This window comes from Nicotiana attenuata, unplaced genomic scaffold (assembly GCF_001879085.1).
Source record: "Nicotiana attenuata strain UT unplaced genomic scaffold, NIATTr2, whole genome shotgun sequence".
NCBI classification, from domain to species: domain Eukaryota; kingdom Viridiplantae; phylum Streptophyta; class Magnoliopsida; order Solanales; family Solanaceae; genus Nicotiana; species Nicotiana attenuata.
The window spans coordinates 7941-28018 of NW_017673485.1; the positions used below are offsets into that span (position 1 = coordinate 7941).

General features: G+C 39.7%; 1 protein-coding gene across 1 annotated transcript; it reads left to right on the top strand.

Moving 5' to 3' along the window:
• Positions 1–1757: 1757 nt before the first annotated feature.
• Positions 1758–7374, top strand: LOC109216493 (G-type lectin S-receptor-like serine/threonine-protein kinase At4g27290). Its single transcript, XM_019380655.1, has 7 exons — positions 1758–3278; positions 3948–4085; positions 4263–4426; positions 5141–5351; positions 5619–5856; positions 5975–6125; positions 6205–7374. Exons 1-7 carry the CDS (start codon positions 1991–1993, stop codon positions 6508–6510), a joined length of 2496 nt encoding a protein of 831 aa, XP_019236200.1. The 5' UTR covers positions 1758–1990; the 3' UTR covers positions 6511–7374.
• The last annotated feature ends 12704 nt before the right edge of the window (positions 7375–20078 follow it).

Genomic DNA, 20078 nt, shown 5'->3' on the forward strand with positions numbered 1-20078 from the left:
AAATCCCACTTACGGAGTCCGACTTCTCTTTCTTTCTGATTTCACCATTCATGTCCTTCTTGGACATAGCCTCGCCGACACTCTTGATGCCTTGATGGAATTTCAACAGGTGCCTCATTGACTCTTTGACTTGGAGTATGAATTCTATGGACTTTATTAAAAGTGAAAGATGGAATGGATTTTATGGAAGTTCATGGTTGATTGAGGCATGTGGTCAGGTTATGGCTGGGATTTTTTTCTCAGACTATAACGCTAAAAGTTGTAGAAGAAATAGTGAAAGAAGTAAAATAAGAAAAAAAATTTGATAAATTAGTTTAAGAAAACGAACCCACAACTGACACATGTAAAATAATAAATGGTCTTAGAATTTGACGTGTTCTTCCTGTCAGGAAATTGAGCTTCACGCTCTGACGAAAGGGTTCATTTATACTCAATTGGTTGAGTTGAGGTGCTAAAATGGGAAAATCAAAAGTTTATATATCGGCTTCAAAATCATGTACAACTTTAAGTGGCCACGAAGCCATTTCGCCAGCATAATATACTGGAAGTTCATATACACGTGCATCGTACTCCAGTATATTATGCTGGACCGATCTCTGTTGCAGCAAAAGAGTGGCTATTTTTCAATGACTTGACAAACGCTGGCTATTTTTGAATGACCGGTCCGAAAACTGGCTAGCACATACTATTTTAATTGTATGAAGAGGTGCAACCCAAAAAGTGCCTCTTTATTTTCCATTCACACCCATTAAAGATAAAACACAACACAAACAATGTAGAAAGGACAACAAATGAGATAGCCATTACGTATTGCCTATCACGGCCATCAATGTGTAGTAGTAATAAGTTTTGCGCTGAAACAAAAAGTAAATAATACTCCCTCCGTTTCAAATTAAATGAGGTAGTTTGACTCGGCACGGAGTTTAAGGAAAAAAAGAAATACTTTTGAAATTTGTGGTCTTAAAAGCTTAAGGGGTAAAAGCTTTGTGGGATCATGACTTTTGTGTGGTTATAAAAGCTTCTCATTAAGGATAAAATGGATAAAATGAGGAGTTTAAAGTTAAATTATTTTCAAATTTAGAAATGTGTCATTTATTATGGAACAAACTAAAAGGAAAGTACCTTATTTAATATGAAAACGGAGGGAGTAGTAAGTTTTAGGTAGAAAAATAACTATAAGTCACTTGATTAATAGTTTGTTTGGCCAAGCTTCTTCAAACCTATAAGCATCTTTTTTTTCTTTTCAAAGTTGAAGTGTTTGGCCAAGCTTTTAGAAGAAAAAAATTCATTTTTGAGGAGAAGCAAAGGCAGTTTTCGAAAAACAGAAAAAAATAGCTTCTCCCCAAAAATACTTTTTGTGAAAAACACTTTTGAGAAAAATACACTTAAAAACATTTTTTAAAAACTTGGTCAAACTCTAATCTGCTCAAAAGTGATTTTCAAATTAATCAATCAAATACAAACTGTTTCTTACCAAAATTACTTTTGAAAAAAATATTTATAAAATAAGCTAATTTTCGAAACTCGGCCAAACAGATTATAAGATCTTTTTGGCAACAACATCGTGTTTATTCCAACAGCGAATAAACCCAAGAGAGTCATAATGATCTCAAAAACTTAAAAAAATTGACAAAAAGCAAAACTGATAAAATTTGCATTAATATCTGGTTTGGTTGGTTTAAGTACTTTTTAAATAAACCAAACACTTTTGACTTGAACTGATTATTTCAAAAATGTGTGTCAAATTTCAGCATTTCACAATTTAAAAATGAAGAAAGTAAAGTGTGAAGATGCAAGCATCATTTGACGACTAAACGTCTGCGACTACTTAAAGACTTTTCCTCTGATGGCCAATTTGGCAACTCGACGACCAAACCTGCAGTTAATAATTTAACAAGTTTTTATTCTGCTCCAAAAATGGAAAATTTCCAAATTTGGATGTTACAACAGAAACAAAATATAGCAGCAGCATTTATTTAGCTTTCAAAGAATGAAGGCAACATCAAACGAAGGTTTTAAACTCTTCTTCCTCCTCTGTTTATTTTCTATTTATCAAATTTTAGGTGCTACAGATACTATAACAACAACTCAATTTCTCAAAGATGGGGAACTCAATATTAGTTCATCTGGTGGAAGTTTCGAAATGGGGTTCTTCAGTCCAGGTAATTCTAAGTTTCGGTATTTTGGTATTTGGTATAAGAATATTTCTGTTACTACAGTTGTGTGGGTTGCCAATAGAGAAGCTCCTTTAAGTAATACATCAGGTACAGTAAAAGTTATTAAGCCAGGAGTAATTGTAATAGTTAATGAGACTAACCACATCGTATGGTCAACTAATACCTCAAGATCTGTGCAAAATCCTATTGCAAAGTTGCTTAATTCTGGAAATCTTGTTGTTAAAGAAGCTGATGTTGATGATGATAAAGTTGGAAGTTTTCTTTGGCAGAGTTTTGATTATCCTACTGATACCCTTTTACCTGGTATGAAAATTGGGTTTAATTTTGTAACTGGTAAAGAAATATACTTGTCATCTTGGAAAAATGAGGAGGATCCTGCTCCGGGTGATTATACATATCATTGTGATCCTTCTGGTTATCCACAAAATATTTTGAAGAAAGGGTCAAATGTTATTTACAAGTCTGGACCATGGAATGGATTAAGGTTTAGTGGGGCAACAAACTCAAGAGAAAGTCAATTTTATACATTTGGTGTGTTTTCAACTAAGAAAGAGGTGTATTTTAGTTATCAGCTTTTAGCTTCAGTTGTTACAAGGTTTACATTGAATCAGAATGGTGCAGTGCAACGTTGGACTTGGGGCGATAGGAATAAATGTTGGGCACTTTACCTTTCACTACCAACAGATAATTGTGATACTTATAGGTTATGTGGTGGATATGGTAGTTGTAACAGTCTGAATTCTCCGGTGTGTGGATGTTTAGATAAGTTTATGCCTAAAATTCCTGAAGATTGGAAGAAAGCGGATTGGTCAAGTGGGTGTGTTAGGAGTACTGAACTGAATTGCCTCAAGGGAGATGTGTTTTTGAAGTATTCGAAACTCAAGTTACCAGACACACTGAATTCGTGGTTCAATGCGAGTATGAACCTTGAGGAGTGTAAGAATATTTGCTTGAAGAACTGCTCTTGTATGGCTTACTCGAATCTTGACATACGCAATGGAGGAAGTGGCTGCTTACTTTGGTTTGAAGATCTGCTTGACATTCGACAGCTAGCCAACGAAGGGCAAGATATCTACATTAGAATGGCTGCTTCTGAATTAGGTAAGTTTATTGCTGAAAAAAGAGTGATTATAGTTTGTGATTGATTTCTTAAAGACAGTAAAATGTATGAGTTGGAAGGAGAGCCTTGGCGTAACCGGTAAAGTTGCTGTCATATGACCAGGAGGTCAGGGGTTCGAGCCGTGAATGCAGGTTAAGGTTGTGTACAATAGACCCTTGTGGTCCAGCCCTTCCCCAAACCTTGCACATAGCAGGAGCTTAGTGCACCGAGCTGCCTTTTTAGTAAAATGTATGAGTTGCAGGGACCCTGGATAAAAGCATATCTGAATTTACATTCGGAACAGTGACAATGATTATAAACATGATGTACTTTAATACACTATTTAACAGAACAAAGACCATGAACTTTAGTCACTGGTACAAGAAAACATGATTTAGAATGAATTTAATGCTGAACCTGTGAACATCATATCTGGACAATTTAAAGAGCTTTATACTTGGGAAAAAGCACATTGACAGTATTAGACTTGCACTGCTTTTAAAGGTTGCGGTAATCATTGTTTAAAATCAGTTGCCGCATCCTTTTTACTTTTGCAGTTCCAAACTAATAGCATCTTGCAGAACCTTGATAACTCCATAATGTAATCCTCTCTTACCAGCTGATGGAAAAAGTCGGACTGATTAACCTATACTTGGATTGAATACTTGCAGCTAATCAGGATAAATCAAATGGACACAAAGGAAAACTTCTTGCCTGGATTGTCCCATTATCAGCTGGTACGGTTCTGATATTCCTAAGCCTAGTGTTCTTCCTCAGAAGAAGGAAGCGAGCTTCAGAGAAAAAGAAAGGTAACGTCAACTGGTCATTTTGTTTGGAATTTGAAATAGTAGAGGAATTCAAACTCAATTAGAAGTGAAATGAAATATTGTAGAGGAATTCAAAATCAATTAAAAGTGAAATGAAATATCCTCCTTGTCTAGTATTTGCAAAACTGAATTCGAATCCGGTATATTGGTATTTGGCAGGATTTTGGGGGTGCAATGGCAATTACAAGATGGATTACCACAATGGAAACCGCAGTGAAGAATTTGAGTTACCACTGTTTGACTTATCTACGATAGCTAAATCTACGAACAACTTTTCAGAGGAGAGCAAAATAGGAGAGGGTGGCTATGGACCTGTTTACAAGGTAACCACTTATAGCTTTGCAGTTTTGTACATGATATAAGCAATTAACAACAACAGCAACAACAACATACCCAGTGTAATCCCACAAAGTGGGGTTTGAGGAGAGTAGTGTGTATGCCGACCTTACCCCTACCTTTTGTGGAGGTAGAGGTATGCAATTAACGGCCCACATAATAGAGCATATCAAGAATCTGGAAGACTGACTGTAACTTTAGATTTTTTCGATATAAGGTGACTGAAAATAAAAGGTTTGTTCTACCAAATGGGACATTTGGAGAGCAAAGAGAGCATTTATGCTAATTCATCAACAAATGGAGGACAGGGGGTTTAGTGGAAGATCTTTTGATTCATGTACTTCAAAATATCCAAAATGTTTCAGAGTCAGTCCAAAAGTTTCTGAAAACGTGTCTTCTAATATGTGCTGATTAATATCTAATAAGAGGAATGGCTTAACAACTTTATGGTTTTGGAGGATATATAATTTGCTTAGTCCGCCCAAATTTAACCTAATTTGGTAAGAGAAATATAGTGCAATTAAGATGTGTTGGAGGAGTTTTACGAACAACAGCTGAACTTGATTGGATTTATTATGATTGCTCAATTCTTCAAATTTGGTGCTTCTACCTTTTACTTGGAAGCATACAACAGTCTTGCATGGTTTTCACTTTCATGTTAGGTATTGAAAAAGTTTAACGTGCAGAGATTTGATGTTTAGGGCATGCTTGAACAAGGACAGGAAATAGCTGTGAAGCGGCTATCTAAGACTTCCACACAAGGACAAGACGAGTTCAAGAATGAAGTGATGTATATAGTGAAACTTCAGCATAGAAATCTGGTGAAGATTCTTGGATGCTGCATTGAAGGAGAAGAAAAAATGTTGATCTATGAGTACATGCCAAATGGAAGTCTTGATTCATTTATATTCGGTAAGGATTTCTAAGACCAATATTTTGCGTAATATTTGCACTTCAGTTAAACGATGCCCTATATGAGTACCTGATCTTCTTCCCTTTTAATCCGCATCTAGCAGGAAAAATAGTGTAAGAGAACTGTGAACTAAGATTTAGATGAGCCGAAGGACCAAAATTATGTTTTTCTTTTTACCAATAACGGAAGAGTTTGATGTTTTAATGCCACTCTCATTTTTACCTGATTGGTGTGTATTAGTGATCCAATTATGAAACTTTTGGCAGATGACACAGGAAGCAGGGTGTTAGACTGGCCTAAGCGCTTTCACATCATCAACGGGATAGCTCGGGGGCTTATGTATCTGCATCAAGATTCTCAGTTGAGGATCATTCACAGGGACCTGAAAGCTAACAATATTTTACTAGACAATGACATGAATCCAAAGATATCAGACTTTGGCATAGCAAAAAGTTGTGAAGACGATAAGTTTGGAGCCAAGACACACCGAGTAGTTGGAACATAGTAAGAATCTCAACATGATTTTTTACTGAGTAGTTGAAAACTGGAATAGAAGAACCTTGAGATTATCATAGTACGTTTTCCTATTGATAATGCTATTTTCTGCATATATTTTATGCAGTGGCTACCTCTCACCGGAGTATGCTGTGCATGGGGTCTACTCAGTAAAGTCAGATGTATTTAGCTATGGTGTCTTAGTGCTGGAAATTGTGAGTGGGAAAGGGAACAGAAGATTCTCTCATCCGGACCATAACCTTAACCTCCTTGGACACGTAAGGGTTGCATTTTTTGTTGTCCATCAATAAATAGCTCGCAAAGCTAGTCATACTAACACGATTTTAAATTCTACAGGCTTGGAAACTCTATAAAGAAGGTAGATCAATGGAATTACTGGGGGATTTCCCAATTGATGTTCGTTCTACACCTGAAGTAATACGATCAATCCATGTTGGTCTATTATGCGTACAACACTGTCCAGAAGATCGTCCAAGTATGTCTTCTGTGTTGATGATGTTAAACAATGAAGGTGAACTGCCACCGCCTAAACAGCCAGGTTTCTACGTAGAAGCAAATGCACCAGATAATGAATTCTCATCTAGTCAATATACACACAGTACAGGAAATGAGATCACCATAACAGTATTAGATGCCAGATAGAAAATACCAGTTAATTCTTCGACGCAACTAGCAATTCTTTACACCCTTATTCTTTTGTTCTTTTTAGCAATGTGGGTAACCTTGCATAGTGAAAGTGCTCAAGAAGAGTGAGTCATCTTCTTATAATTCAGGTGCTAAAACTGCCAAATGTGTCTTCCAGTTGCAAAATGTGTTATACAGTGCTTCTATCTCCTGCGCATTCTGTCATTCGGTGGAAGAAAAAGAACCTTACCTTGAAATGACTGAAATTGGTTCCTAGTCCACTGGCCATGAGCGAAGTAGAATTGATGGGAGATCGAAATTTGACTAGTGCAGAAGGAAGCTGGAAGTTAAAAGACCTTTAAGAACTTTGTGTAAAATTTTGTAAAAAAAAAAAGAACCAGTGAAACTTTGAACCAAGAATTTCAGATACTGCAAAGCTAGGGCAAAATATCCCTTCAAGAACTTCCAGTAATTCTCGAGTTGCTAAGGCTAGAGGCGGAGCAGGATTTCAATCTTAGGGGTTCGGGATTCTAATAATTTGAAGTTACTGGGTTCTAGATTAGTAATTTATACATATTCAATAAAAAATTTAAGACAAATACAGGGTTCGAACCAAAGCTAATGGGTTTGGTCGAACCTGCTCCCGGCACTCTAGCTCTGCCCCTGCCCAAGGCATGTCTAGGTTCAAATGTTAAAAGACGTCGGAGTACAGATCATGTCACTTCTTTTTGTAATAATAGATTTTCTTAGTTTAAGTTAAATGTAATCCTCAGTAATATGAATTTAGCTCTTCATTTAGTCGTTGAATATGGATGCAATGTGTCATTAACCAGTCTTTCGGACATAATTCTTGCTGAAACAAGCATGTTTTTAACCAGATCAGATTCTTTTATGTGTGAATTGACATGGTCTTCTAAGTATCTACTGTCTTGTTTGTTTGTTCAGCTTAGCCTTGAATCGTGAAGCAGAGGCACCTGCATTTTTCATAATCAACAAATCTGTCATCGTGTGTGTCACGACCCAAACTGGAGGGCCATGACTAGCACCCGGCCATACTTACCGAGCACCAACATACATTTTATCTAACCTTCTTTATTATCTTTTAGGGCTGACGAGATCAATATAAATGGTAGACATGGGTCGTGGACAACCAACAATAAAATATGATGGCATGAACATACATAACATGGGATGACTAGACAATCAAGAAACTATATATAAGGTACGAGCTACCACGCTACCATGAGAGACTATACAACAAAAACCAGCCGACAAGGCCTACCAAACTATACATGAGTCGACACCTGTCTATGAGCCTCTAAAGGAACATAACTGTTGCAACATAGCCGGAACAGGGCCCCGACATACCCATAATGTCTATAACAAAAATGCATACCAAGACCACGGCAAGTCCGAAGAAGGGATCTCGCCAATCACCGCTGAACTGGACAGCCTACTATGGTGGGGGAGCTGCGCCTGCCTGTCTATCAGGACCTGCAGCACGACATGCAGCGTCCACAAATAAAAGGACGTCAGTACGAATAAAGTACTGAGTATGTAAGGCAGGAAACCATAAGTACGAACAGTAATGTAAGCAGGGATAGAGAATAAACAACATGTATCATCTGGGTACCTCTGAGGGCTACTGACATGAAATGCGTGATACATATGTATATATACATAAACTTTTAAAACATACGCCTCTGTGGGCATCATCATCATCATATCGTACCCGGCCGTAATAGGCTCGGTAAAAACGTACCCAGCCATCATAAGGCTCGGTACGTACCGGCACGGCTCGGTAAAACCCAACTGATCAGTGGTTGCACAATAGGTGCCGTACCCGGCCGACTATAGCGCGGCTCGGTAGAGTAAAATAGATACATATATATAATGCATGCTCGACTCATGGACTCACGTTCTAAACCTTTCGGAGTGACGTAAGGTCGGTATCCTGTGTACACGTTATTAGGACTAACTCTTCACCATGAACCTTATAAGAATCAGGAAGTACCAATAACATTGATAACATAAGAATAAGAGAAGCAACATCAACATCAATCGTTCCATAAGAGGGGAAACAATGTAAGTACTGCTAGCTTCTAAGAGTAGAGTATCTTTGGAAGCTCGTTCATTACATTATGTACAATCGGAGTCGTGCAAAGGAAGGAAAGGGATAGCCTCACATACCTTGTATATACTGCCCCAATCTCAAGCTATGCAATTTTCACGACTCCTTAGTCTACAATAAGAGAAACGATACTATAGTACCATTCAAGCGTCATAACTATTATGTATCGACCACAACCTATTTTACGATGAAACGGACAGCACCTCCCTTATATATATGACTTCACACAATTCCAAACAATCACCAAACAGCCTAAACAACATCAATAATAATCATATTGGGCCTCCCAAAACAGTCCACGCACAACCTAATCACTTCATACATACGACGGCCACCCTAGTCGTGTCAAACGACCCGGAAATGTTACGAAGAACTACCAGTCCACAACCCTAAATCTATATGGTGTTTCTCCACACCCTTCCTCCTCCAAAACTCCACAAAACAGTAGTAAAACACGCAGCCCAACAGCAACACAAAACAGTCCACAAAACAGTCCGCTACAAGTGAATAACTCGAACTCACGGCTTCCGATCACTGTCCCGTGAGTTCTTACATGTATAGAACGAATTACCATGAATTCACAGCAGAATAAATGTATGAAAGATAGCAGTAAACTCACCTTACTTGTTGGATAACTCAGCCCTTATCTTGGTTCTTCAAACTCTAGGGTTTACCCCCAATTTGAACTTAAAAGAGAGAGAAAATCAATTAGGGTTTGTGGATAATTTTTGGGAGGAAGTTTGCAGGGGTTTAAGTCTGGTTATTTGTGAAATATAATGAGGGATATATTGCAGGAGATAAGCCTTTTAATGGGCTCTTTGTCTGACCCGAAATTGCCTCTTTTTGGGCTATTATTTAACCAAGTAGGTGACCCACCTACTTGTCACCTAGCAGCTTGTGCAGTCTCGCAAAAATGTCTATATCTCTCTACCCCAATATTGTATTGATAAACGGTTTAATGCGTTGGAAACTAGACTCATAGATCTTCAATTTGGCGGGTAGATCACCCCGTAATTCCAAGTACATTGGGAGAAAAGCTTAATAACATTTGACCTAAAGTTTAAGTAAAACTATGAACCTAAGTTGCAACAACTCTTGTCGACTTTTGTTTCATAACTCGTTTGACTTCAAGACTATGATACGGATATTTTATGATTCATATACCTTAAAATACGACCTCTTGAGAGTATTAAGCACCCCTAGGTTTACCCAAAAATACGGCTGACAACATCCTTGATTCGTTTAACTTCTAATACTTGTTAACCACCCTTATACACCTTTGTATCATTTAAGACCAATAGGATTAATCTCTTATCATCTCAAAGATAATCTCTTCATGGATTTACGTCGACGACCTTATGGCATGAACTAACGTATGTGAATATGGGTTGTAACACCCTCCCCCCCTTAGGAACATTCGTCCTCGAATGTAAGGGTTTATGGGGAGTCCAAATCATCGTGGATTCCAACGGAAATTCCCGGTCAATTTTCCCCTATAAAATGGTTACTAGCAAAACTTGCAAGCAGTTAAGCCCAACGTATGGCCTCACAAGGCTACACAAAGCATTATGGACATGTACATTATCTACATATCACCATTTTGTATTAAGGAAGAGTATTCTCAAGTTATTGCTTACCTCATAGAGCCGTTTCACCTTCTAATGTATCCTGCGTTCCACCAGCATCCTTGTTATCTTCATTCTGGAATAGGTAAGGATATTTAGAACTCATCTCCTCTTCCGCTTCCCATGTCATTTCTTCCATATTCTTGTTCCTCCACAATACTTTGACAGAAGCTACATCTTTTGTTCTCAGCTTGCGGACTTGTCGATCTAATATAGCCACTGGCACTTCATCATATGATAGATCCTCTGTAACTTGTACATCTTTGATAGGGACAACTCGAGAAGGGTCTCCAATACATTTCCTCAACATAGATACATGGAATACTGGATGGACAAATTCCAATTCGGATGGCAATTCTAACTCATAAGCAACCTGTCCAATTCGTCGAAGAATTTTGTACGGACCGATATACCGTGGACTCAGCTTACCCTTTTTCCCAAAACGCATAACACCCTTCATCGGCGAGATCCTCAGGAAAACCCAATCACCAACCTCAAACTCCAGATCACGACGTCGGACATCAGAATAAGACTTTTGCCTGCTTTGTGCCGTCCTCAATCGCTCCTGTATCACTTTCACCTTCTCAATGGCTTGGTGAATCAAATCTGGCCCATATAATTCTGTTTCACCGACTTCGAACCATCCAACTGGTGATCTACATCTCCTCCCGTATAGTGCCTCGTATGGGGCCATTTTAATACTGGAATGGTAGCTATTATTGTAGGCAAATTCTATGAGTGGAAGATGGTCATCCCAATTTCCCTTAAAATCTAGAACACATGCTCGTAGCATATCTTCAAGTGTCTGAATGGTACGTTCAGCCTGTCCGTCAGTCTGTGGATGAAATGCAGTGCTGAGATTCACTTGTGTGCCTAAACCCTTCTGAAAAGACCTCCAAAAGTTAGCCGTAAATTGAGCTCCTCGGTCTGATATAATAGATATTGGTACACCATGAAGCCTAACAATCTCCTTGATATACAACTTCGCATAATCTTCAGCCGTGTAAGTTGTCTTAACTGGCAGAAAATGGGCACATTTTGTAAGTCGATCAACTATCACCCAGATGGAGTCAAACTTATGATAAGAGCGAGGTAACCCAATAATGAAGTCCATATTAATCACCTCCCATTTCCAGGTCGGAATCTCTATATTCTGAAGCAATCCACCGGGTTTCTGATGTTCGATCTTTACTTGTTGACAATTAGGACACTGGGCTACAAATTCTGCAATAGACTTCTTCATGTTATCCCACCAATACTGCTCCTTAATGTCATGATACATCTTTGTCGAGCCGGGATGGATGGAATATCGGGATTGATGAATCTCATTCATAATCTTCTCTCGCAACCCTGCCACATTAGGCACACATAATCGGCCCTGGTATCTCAGTGCCCCATCTCCTCCGATCTCAAAAGCCGTAATTTTACACTGCTGAATGCTCTCTCTCAATCGTACTAAGATAGGATCTTCATATTGCCGTGCTTTTACCTCGGCTACCAAAGATGATTCTGATGTATTATGTACAGTAACACCTCCGTCATCAGAGTCTAACAATCTGATTCTCATATTGGCTAGCTGATGAAGCTCTTTAGTCAACCCCCATCTACCTGCCTCAATATGTACTAAGCTTCCCATTGACTTACGGCTGAGAGCGTCTGCCACAACATTGGCTTTACCGGGATGATACAATATCTCGACGTCGTAGTCTTTCAGTAATTCAAGCCACCTACGCTGCCTCAAATTCAACTCTTTCTGCTTGAAGATGTATTGTAAACTCTTGTGATCTGTGTAGATGTCAACATGGACGCCGTATAAGTAGTGCCGCCATATCTTCAAAGCATATATTACTGCAGCCAATTCCAAATCATGGGTTGGATAATTCTTTTCATGCTTCTTCAATTGTCTTGATGCATAAGCAATCACCTTCTCACGTTGCATCAATACGCACCCCAAACCTATACCTGAGGCATCACAATATACCACATAACCTTCTGGTCCTTCAGGAAGAGTGAGCACTGGTGCGGATGTCAATCGATTCTTCAACTCCTGAAAACTTCGTTCACAAGCGTCAGACCACTGGAATTTAGTAGCTTTCTGTGTTAACTTAGTCAATGGTGCCGATATAGAGGAAAACCCTTCAACAAATCGCCTATAATATCCTGCTAGCCCCAGGAAGCTGCGGACTTCTGATGGTGTTGTAGGTCTCGGCCAATTCTTTACTGCATCGATCTTCTGAGTGTCGACACTAATACCCTCGTCAGATATCACATGGCCAAGGAATGCTACTGAGTTCAGCCAGAATTCACATTTGGAGAGCTTAGCATATAACTTACGATCCTGAAGCGTCTGTAATACTATCCGCAAGTGGCCCGCATGTTCAGCCTCCGAACGAGAATACACCAAAATGTCATCAATGAATACGATCACGAACACATCAAGATAGGGCCTGAATACAGTATTCATGAGATCCATAAAAGCTGCTGGGGCATTTGTTAGCCCGAACGACATCACCAAGAACTCAAAGTGCCCATATCTTGTCCGGAAGGCCGTCTTTGGAATATCCTTCTCCTTGACCCTCACCTGATGATACCCTGAACGTAAGTCAATCTTGGAGAAATACTTGGCACCCTGGAGTTGGTCAAACAGGTCGTCAATCCTTGGAAGTGGATACTTGTTCTTTACAGTAAACTTATTCAACTGTCGATAGTCGATACACATCCGTAACGACCCGTCTTTCTTCCGCACGAACAGGACTGGCGCACCCCAAGGTGAAGTGCTAGGCCTAATGAAGCCCTTATCCAGTAAGTCCTTCAACTGCGCCTTCAACTCTTGCAACTCTGCCGGGGCCATTCTGTATGGAGGGATAGAGATCGGTTGAGTGTCAGGCAACACATCAATGCTAAACTCAATCTCCCTCTCAGGAGGAAGGCCTGGGAGTTCATCTGGGAAAACATCTGGAAATTCATTGACCACGGGGATTGATTGTAGAGTAGGCGGCTTCGCCTCCGCATCCCTAACGCGAACGAGATGATAAATGTAACCTTTTGAGATCATCTTCCTTGCCTTAAGATAGGAAATAAACCTACCTTTCGGCGTAGCAATGTTCCCCTTCCATTCAATGACGGGTTCACCAGGAAACTGAAACCTAACCATCTTCGTACGACAGTCAACATTTGCATAGCATGAGGCCAACCAATCCATTCCCATTATCACATCAAAATCAACCATTTCTAACTCAAATAAATTTGCCGAGGTTTGACGACTACAAATCATCACAGTGCAACCTCTATATACCCTTCTAGCAATCACAGAATCTCCTATCGGAGTAGATACCGCAAGGGGTTTACTTATCAATTCAGGTTCAATGCCAAACTTATTAGCCACAAAGGGTGTAACATATGATAATGTAGATCCCGGATCAATCAGCGCGTATACATCATAAGAAAACACAGACAATATACCTGTAACAACATCTGGAGATGACTCGAGATCCTGTCGACCTACTAGAGAATAGGTTCGATTTTGAGCACCACTCGAACTCTGCACTGCACCTCTACCTCTACCTCGACCTGTCGACTGCTGAAAACCCCGTGCTGGAGGTCGAATTGATGAGGAAGAACCAGACACAGATCCAGTCGGCTGAGCCATACCACCAACTCCTCTGTTAGGACAATCCCGTATCATATGGCCAGGTTGTCCGCAAGAATAGCACGCATCAGAACCTCGACGGCACAGTCCAAAGTGGGCCTTACCGCACTGATCACAACGTGGTGTTAGGGGTCTCGTCTGATTAGTATCTCTGTGATATTGCGAGCCTGATGCCCGCGAACTCTGACCTGGACCTGAATAGGTAAATCGATCATATCGAGGCCTCTGGAATTGTGGAGGAGCACTAGCTACAGATGGCGCCGAACTCCTCGAAGACTGGGGCCTGACATTGCCTCTGAAGTCATCAGAATACCCTGCAAATCTCGCCCGCTTATGCTGGCCCCTATCCTGCTCCCTATCTGCCCTTTGCTGGCGCTTACGATCCTCTAGGGTCTGGGCATAAGCCTGAATACGGGAAATATCCATGCCCTCCACCAAGGACGCTGTCGTGCACTCATTTATCAGATGTGGTCCCAACCCGTTCACGAACAGATGCACCCTATCACTCATCTCTGCTACCATATGGGGAGCATACCTTGCTAAAGAATCAAACTGCATACTATACTCTCGCACACTCATATTACCTTGTCTAAGGTTCAAGAACTTATCAGCTCTAGCTCGTCGTATCTCAACTGGCAAGTAGTGACGAAGAAAGGCCTCAGAAAATTCCTTCCACACAGCTGGAGGAGCGTTCGGACCCCTGGATCTCTCCCAACTATCATACCAGAGAACCGCTAAATCCCGTAGCCGATAAGAAGCCAACTCTACTGCCTCTGTATCACTAGTATGCATAACCCGCAGTGTACGATGAACCTGATCAATAAAAGTCTGCGGGTCCTCCTTCGGATCTGATCCGGTAAACACAGGAGGGTCTAAATTAATAAAATCACGAACTCTCGTACTAACTGGTTTATCAGCAGCACCTGTATTCTGCCTCTGAGCCTGAGCAGCTACCAAGCTAGTCAATAACTGCAAAGCACTCCGCATATCCTGGTCTGTAGTGCCAGACGGAGGAACTGGAGGTGCTGGGTTCCTCCTAATATCCTCTGGAGGAGACGGAGTAGATGAGGTATGAGACGGCATCTCACTCTGAGCCTCACTTTGGCCCGCTCTGGCTTGGGGCACCTGACTGGTACCCTCTCCCGCAGCTGTATCAAGCCGTCTACTAATTGTTTGCTTCCTAGTCGAAGGCATCGCTGAAAGAAAACAAGGTGAATATTAAAGATGAACACTTACGACTCAACTCTACGCACGATCTAGATTCAGGAAGAAGGTAACAACCCTAGATGTCATGTAGCCTCCTGATTATAAATGTGGCGCGCTACACATCCATAATCAAGACTCTACTAGACACGGCTCATAGACAATCCCTAGGACAGACTTGCTCTGATACCAAGTTTGTCACGACCCAAACTGGAGGGCCATGACTAGCACCCGGCCATACTTACCGAGTACCAACATACATTTTATCTAACCTTCTTTATTATCTTTTAGGGCTGACGAGATCAATATAAATGGTAGACATGGGTCATGGACAACCAACAATAAAATATGATGGCATGAACATACATAACATGGGATGACTAGACAATCAAGAAACTATATATAAGGTACGAGCTACCACACTACCATGAGAGACTATACAACAAAAACCAGCCGACAAGGCCTACCAAACTATACATGAGTCGACACCTGTCTATGAGCCTCTAAAGGAACATAAGTGTTGCAACATAGCCGGAACAGGGCCCCGACATACCCATAATATCTATAACAAAAATGCATACCAAGACCAAGGCAAGTCCGAAGAAGGGATCTCGCCAATCACCGCTGAACTGGACAGCCTACTATGGTGGGGGAGCTGCGCCTGCCTGTCTATCAGGACCTGCAGCACGACATGCAGCGTCCACAAATAAAAGGACGTCAGTACGAATAAAGTACTGAGTATGTAAGGCAGGGAACCATAAGTACGAACAGTAATGTAAGCAGGGATAGAGAATAAACAACCTGTAACATCTGGGTACCTCTAAGGGCTACTGACATGAAATGCGTGATACATATGTATATATACATAAACTTTTAAAACATACGCCTCTGTGGGCATCATCATCATCATATCGTACCCGGCCGTAATAGGCTCGGTAAAAACGTACCCGGCCACGTGGAGCTCGGTAAAACCCAACTGATCAGTGGTTGCACAATAGGTGCCGTACCCGGCCGACTATAGCGCGGCTCGGTAGAGTAAAATAGATACATATATATAATGCATGCTCGACTCATGGACTCACGTTCTAAACCTTTCGGAGTGACGTAAGGTCGGTATCCTCTGTACACGTTATTAGGACTAACTCTTCACCATGAACCTTATAAGAATCAGGAAGTACCAATAACATTGATAACATAAGAATAAGAGAAGCAACATCAACATCAATCGTTCCATAAGAGGGGAAACAATGTAAGTACTGCTAGCTTCTAAGAGTAGAGTATCTTTGGAAGCTCGTTCATTACATTATGTACAATCGGAGTCGTGCAAAAGAAGGAAAGGGATAGCCTCACATACCTTGTATATACTGCCCCAATCTCAAGCTATGCAATTTTCACGACTCCTTAGTCTACAATAAGAGAAACGATACTATAGTTACCATTCAAGCGTCATAACTATTATGTATCGACCACAACCTATTTTACGATGAAACGGACAGCACCTCCCCTATATATATGACTTCACACAATTCCAAACAATCACCAAACAGCCCAAACAACATCAATAATAATCATATTGAGCCTCCCAAAACAGTCCACGCACAACCAAATCACTTCATACATACGACGGCCACCGTAGTCGTGTCAAACGACCCGGAAATGTTACGAAGAACTACCAGCCCACAACCCTACATCTATATGGTGTTTCTCCACACCCTTCCTCCTCCAAAACTCCACAAAACAGTAGTAAAACACGCAGCCCAACAGCAACACAAAACAGTCCACAAAACAGTCCGCTACAAGTGAATAACTCGAACTCACGGCTTCCGATCACCGTCCCGTGAGTTCTTACATGTATAGAACGAATTACCATGAATTCACAGCAGAATAAATGTATGAAAGATAGCAGTAAACTCACCTTACTTGTTGGATAACTCAGCCCTTATCTTGGTTCTTCAAACTCTAGGGTTTACCCCCAATTTGAACTTGAAAGAGAGGGAAAATCAATTAGGGTTTGTGGATAATTTTTGGGAGGAAGTTTGCAGGGGTTTAGGTCTGGTTATTTGTGAAATATAATGAGGGATATATTGCAGAAGATAAGCCTTTTAATGGGCTCTTTGTCTGACCCGAAATTGCCTCTTTTTGGGCTATCATTTAACCAAGTAGGTGACCCACCTACTTGTCACCTAGCAGCTTGTGCAGTCTCGCAAAAATGTCTATATCTCTCTACTCCAATGTCGTATTGATAAAAGGTTTAATGCGTTGGAAACTAGACTCATAGATCTTCAATTTGGTGGGTAGATCACCCCGTAATTCCAAGTATATTGGGAGAAAAGCTTAATAACATTTGACCTAAAGTTTAAGTAAAACTATGAACCTAAGTTGCAACAACTCTTGTCGACTTTTGTTTCATAACTCGTTTGACTTCAAGACTATGATACGGATATTTTATGATTCATATACCTTAAAATACGACCTCTTGAGAGTATTAAGCACCTCTAGGTTTACCCAAAAATACGGCTGACAATATCCTTAATTCGTTTAACTTCTAATACTTGTTAACCACCCTTATACACCTTTGTATCATTTAAGACCAATAGGATTAACCTCTTATCATCATGAAGATAATCTCTTCATGGATTTACGTCGGCGACCTTATGGAATGAACTAACGTATGTGAATATGGGTTGTAACAGTGTGGCTTAAAAATGGCACATTACGATTCATTAGTTAATTCCAAAGTTGTGTGTGCGCGCACGCGTATGTGCGTATGAGTCTGTGTGTGTTGGAAAAGATACAGCTTTAGAGAATCAAACAATTGGAAGAGATCAAACCGACTGACCAAGTCTTGCTCGTCCTCTTTTTCAAAAATTTATCATAATTGTAGCAATTTGGGAGGAGAACCATACGGTCGCACATTTAAACCTTAGCAAAGGCAAAAAAATTTAAGTGCTTTCTTTTCATCTGTTTAAGCTTTAGTGAACAGAGTTATCTGGTATTTGTGCTGGAGGAAGGTAGGTAATATTTGACGAAATAGTTGAGGAGCGCACAAGCTGATCCAGACACCACTGTCGTAAATAAAAAAGTTGGACCAACCTAGGATTTGACAGCTCGTATTATGTCATTTGGGCAGCCAGAGTTGGTGTTTGTGACTCGTTCCAAAGCTTTGATGTTGCCTTGAATGTGGGATGACCATATTTTCGGGCAAGTCAATAGATACTCCTGATATAGAACTATTTGTAAAACGAATTGTCCTTAGAAACCAATTTCTGACCACAAATCTTTTTGAATAGCCATCACTTGTCATTGTGAATGCTTCCACAAGAGAAGTCACTTGAACCGAGTTTGGTTCGGTTTTTATTAAAACCTAACCAAACCAACTTATATCGGTTTGGATTGGTTCGATTTTGTCGGGTTTTTCGGATTTTCCGTAACATAAATATTTTTTCAATCTTACTTTGTTAAATTTTTTATAAGTAAATATATATTAGTAAAAATTGACAAACATATGATCTATTAAAATATTTTTATGGGAGAATTTTATTAATAACACATGATAGTTACTTTTTTAGTCGTCTGACAATAATTTTTCGTTGATGTATACTTTAAGGTTAAACGAACTTAATAATTAAATATAAAAATCAATATGGTACCTAATTAATGATATGTTCTATTTAATTTTGGATTATCGAAATACTACTTCAAATTTAAAAAAGATATAAGAATTTAATAAATCTTGACATAGGAACATGGAAGAACAAAGAGATTGACGCATTTCAGTAACACTTGATAAGAAAGTGATCATATAAATCATTATTTAAGGTTAATAAAAATGGAGTACTTCATATTTTATTAAATATTACATCCCATAAGAGAATCCCAAATAGTTCTAGAATTATTGTAAAGAAAACTCTATATAAAGTCTTAAAAGTATATATAAGAATTATATATTTATATGTCGGTTTGGTTCGATTTTTTTTACTCAATATCAAACTAAATCAAACCAAACCTAGTCGGATTTTTTAATCAGTTTGTTTTGACTTTTCAATTTGGTGCGATTTTCCGGTTCGGTTTGTACACCCCTAGTTACACATATTATATATCCGCTGACTTTTTTTAGTTTAAGTAATTGAATGAACAACTATTAGTATTATTTTTTCATACAAATTTGTCACGACCCGGAATCCCACCATTGGGACCGTGATGACGCCTAACATAACACTTTCTGGGCAAGCCAACGTTAGAGATTTTTATTAGCCAATTCCTTTACGTTTCAGTGATTAACAATAAGCAAGCTAAAACAAGTTGAAATAAACGCGGAAGTAAATAAATAACAACTCTGACTATATACTATTACTACCCAGAATCCGGAGTCACAATTCACGAATATTCTAAGATTTTACTACAAGTATTTGTCTGAAAGAAAATACAACTATTTGCGAAATGAAGTAAACAGTGAAGTATGAAGTGTAGAAGGGGACGCCAGGGCCTGCGGACGCCAACAGGACTAACTTGGGTCTCCAAGGAAGTGAATCCTACATCCAACCTCTCGATCAGCCCGAACCTGCTCCAAAATCTGCACAGGAAGTGCAGAGTGCAGTATCAATACAACTGACCTCATGTATTAGTAATAGCTGAGCCTAACCTCGACGAAGGAGTGACGAGGCTACGGCGGGGAAATCACAATATAACCTGCATACAGTGTATAATAAAAGCAGAAAGAAAGACAGGATAAAATAGAGCAGTAACTTGCAAGAAATGAATACAGTTCTCGAAGCATATCATTGGTGTTCAGCTACTACCAATCCTTAAGTGCAATTTAAGACTACCGTACAGCTAACACGGTCAAGGAAAAGTATAAACATATAGGTTGTTGCGGCGTGCAACCCAATCCCACCGTACATCTCATATTCCTCCCTTATTTCCCCTTATTAACATAAACAACGGAGTATAAATAAAAGTGTTGCGGCGTGCAACCCGA

Coding starts and splice junctions, on each gene's coding strand:
- LOC109216493 (XM_019380655.1), top strand. CDS start 1,991: ATGAAGGCAACATCAAACGAAGGTTTTAAACTCTTCTTCCTCCTCTGT. Junction 4,086..4,262: donor AGCTTCAGAGAAAAAGAAAG/GTAACGTCAACT, acceptor GGTATTTGGCAG/GATTTTGGGGGTGCAATGGC. Junction 6,126..6,204: donor ACCTTAACCTCCTTGGACAC/GTAAGGGTTGCA, acceptor TAAATTCTACAG/GCTTGGAAACTCTATAAAGA.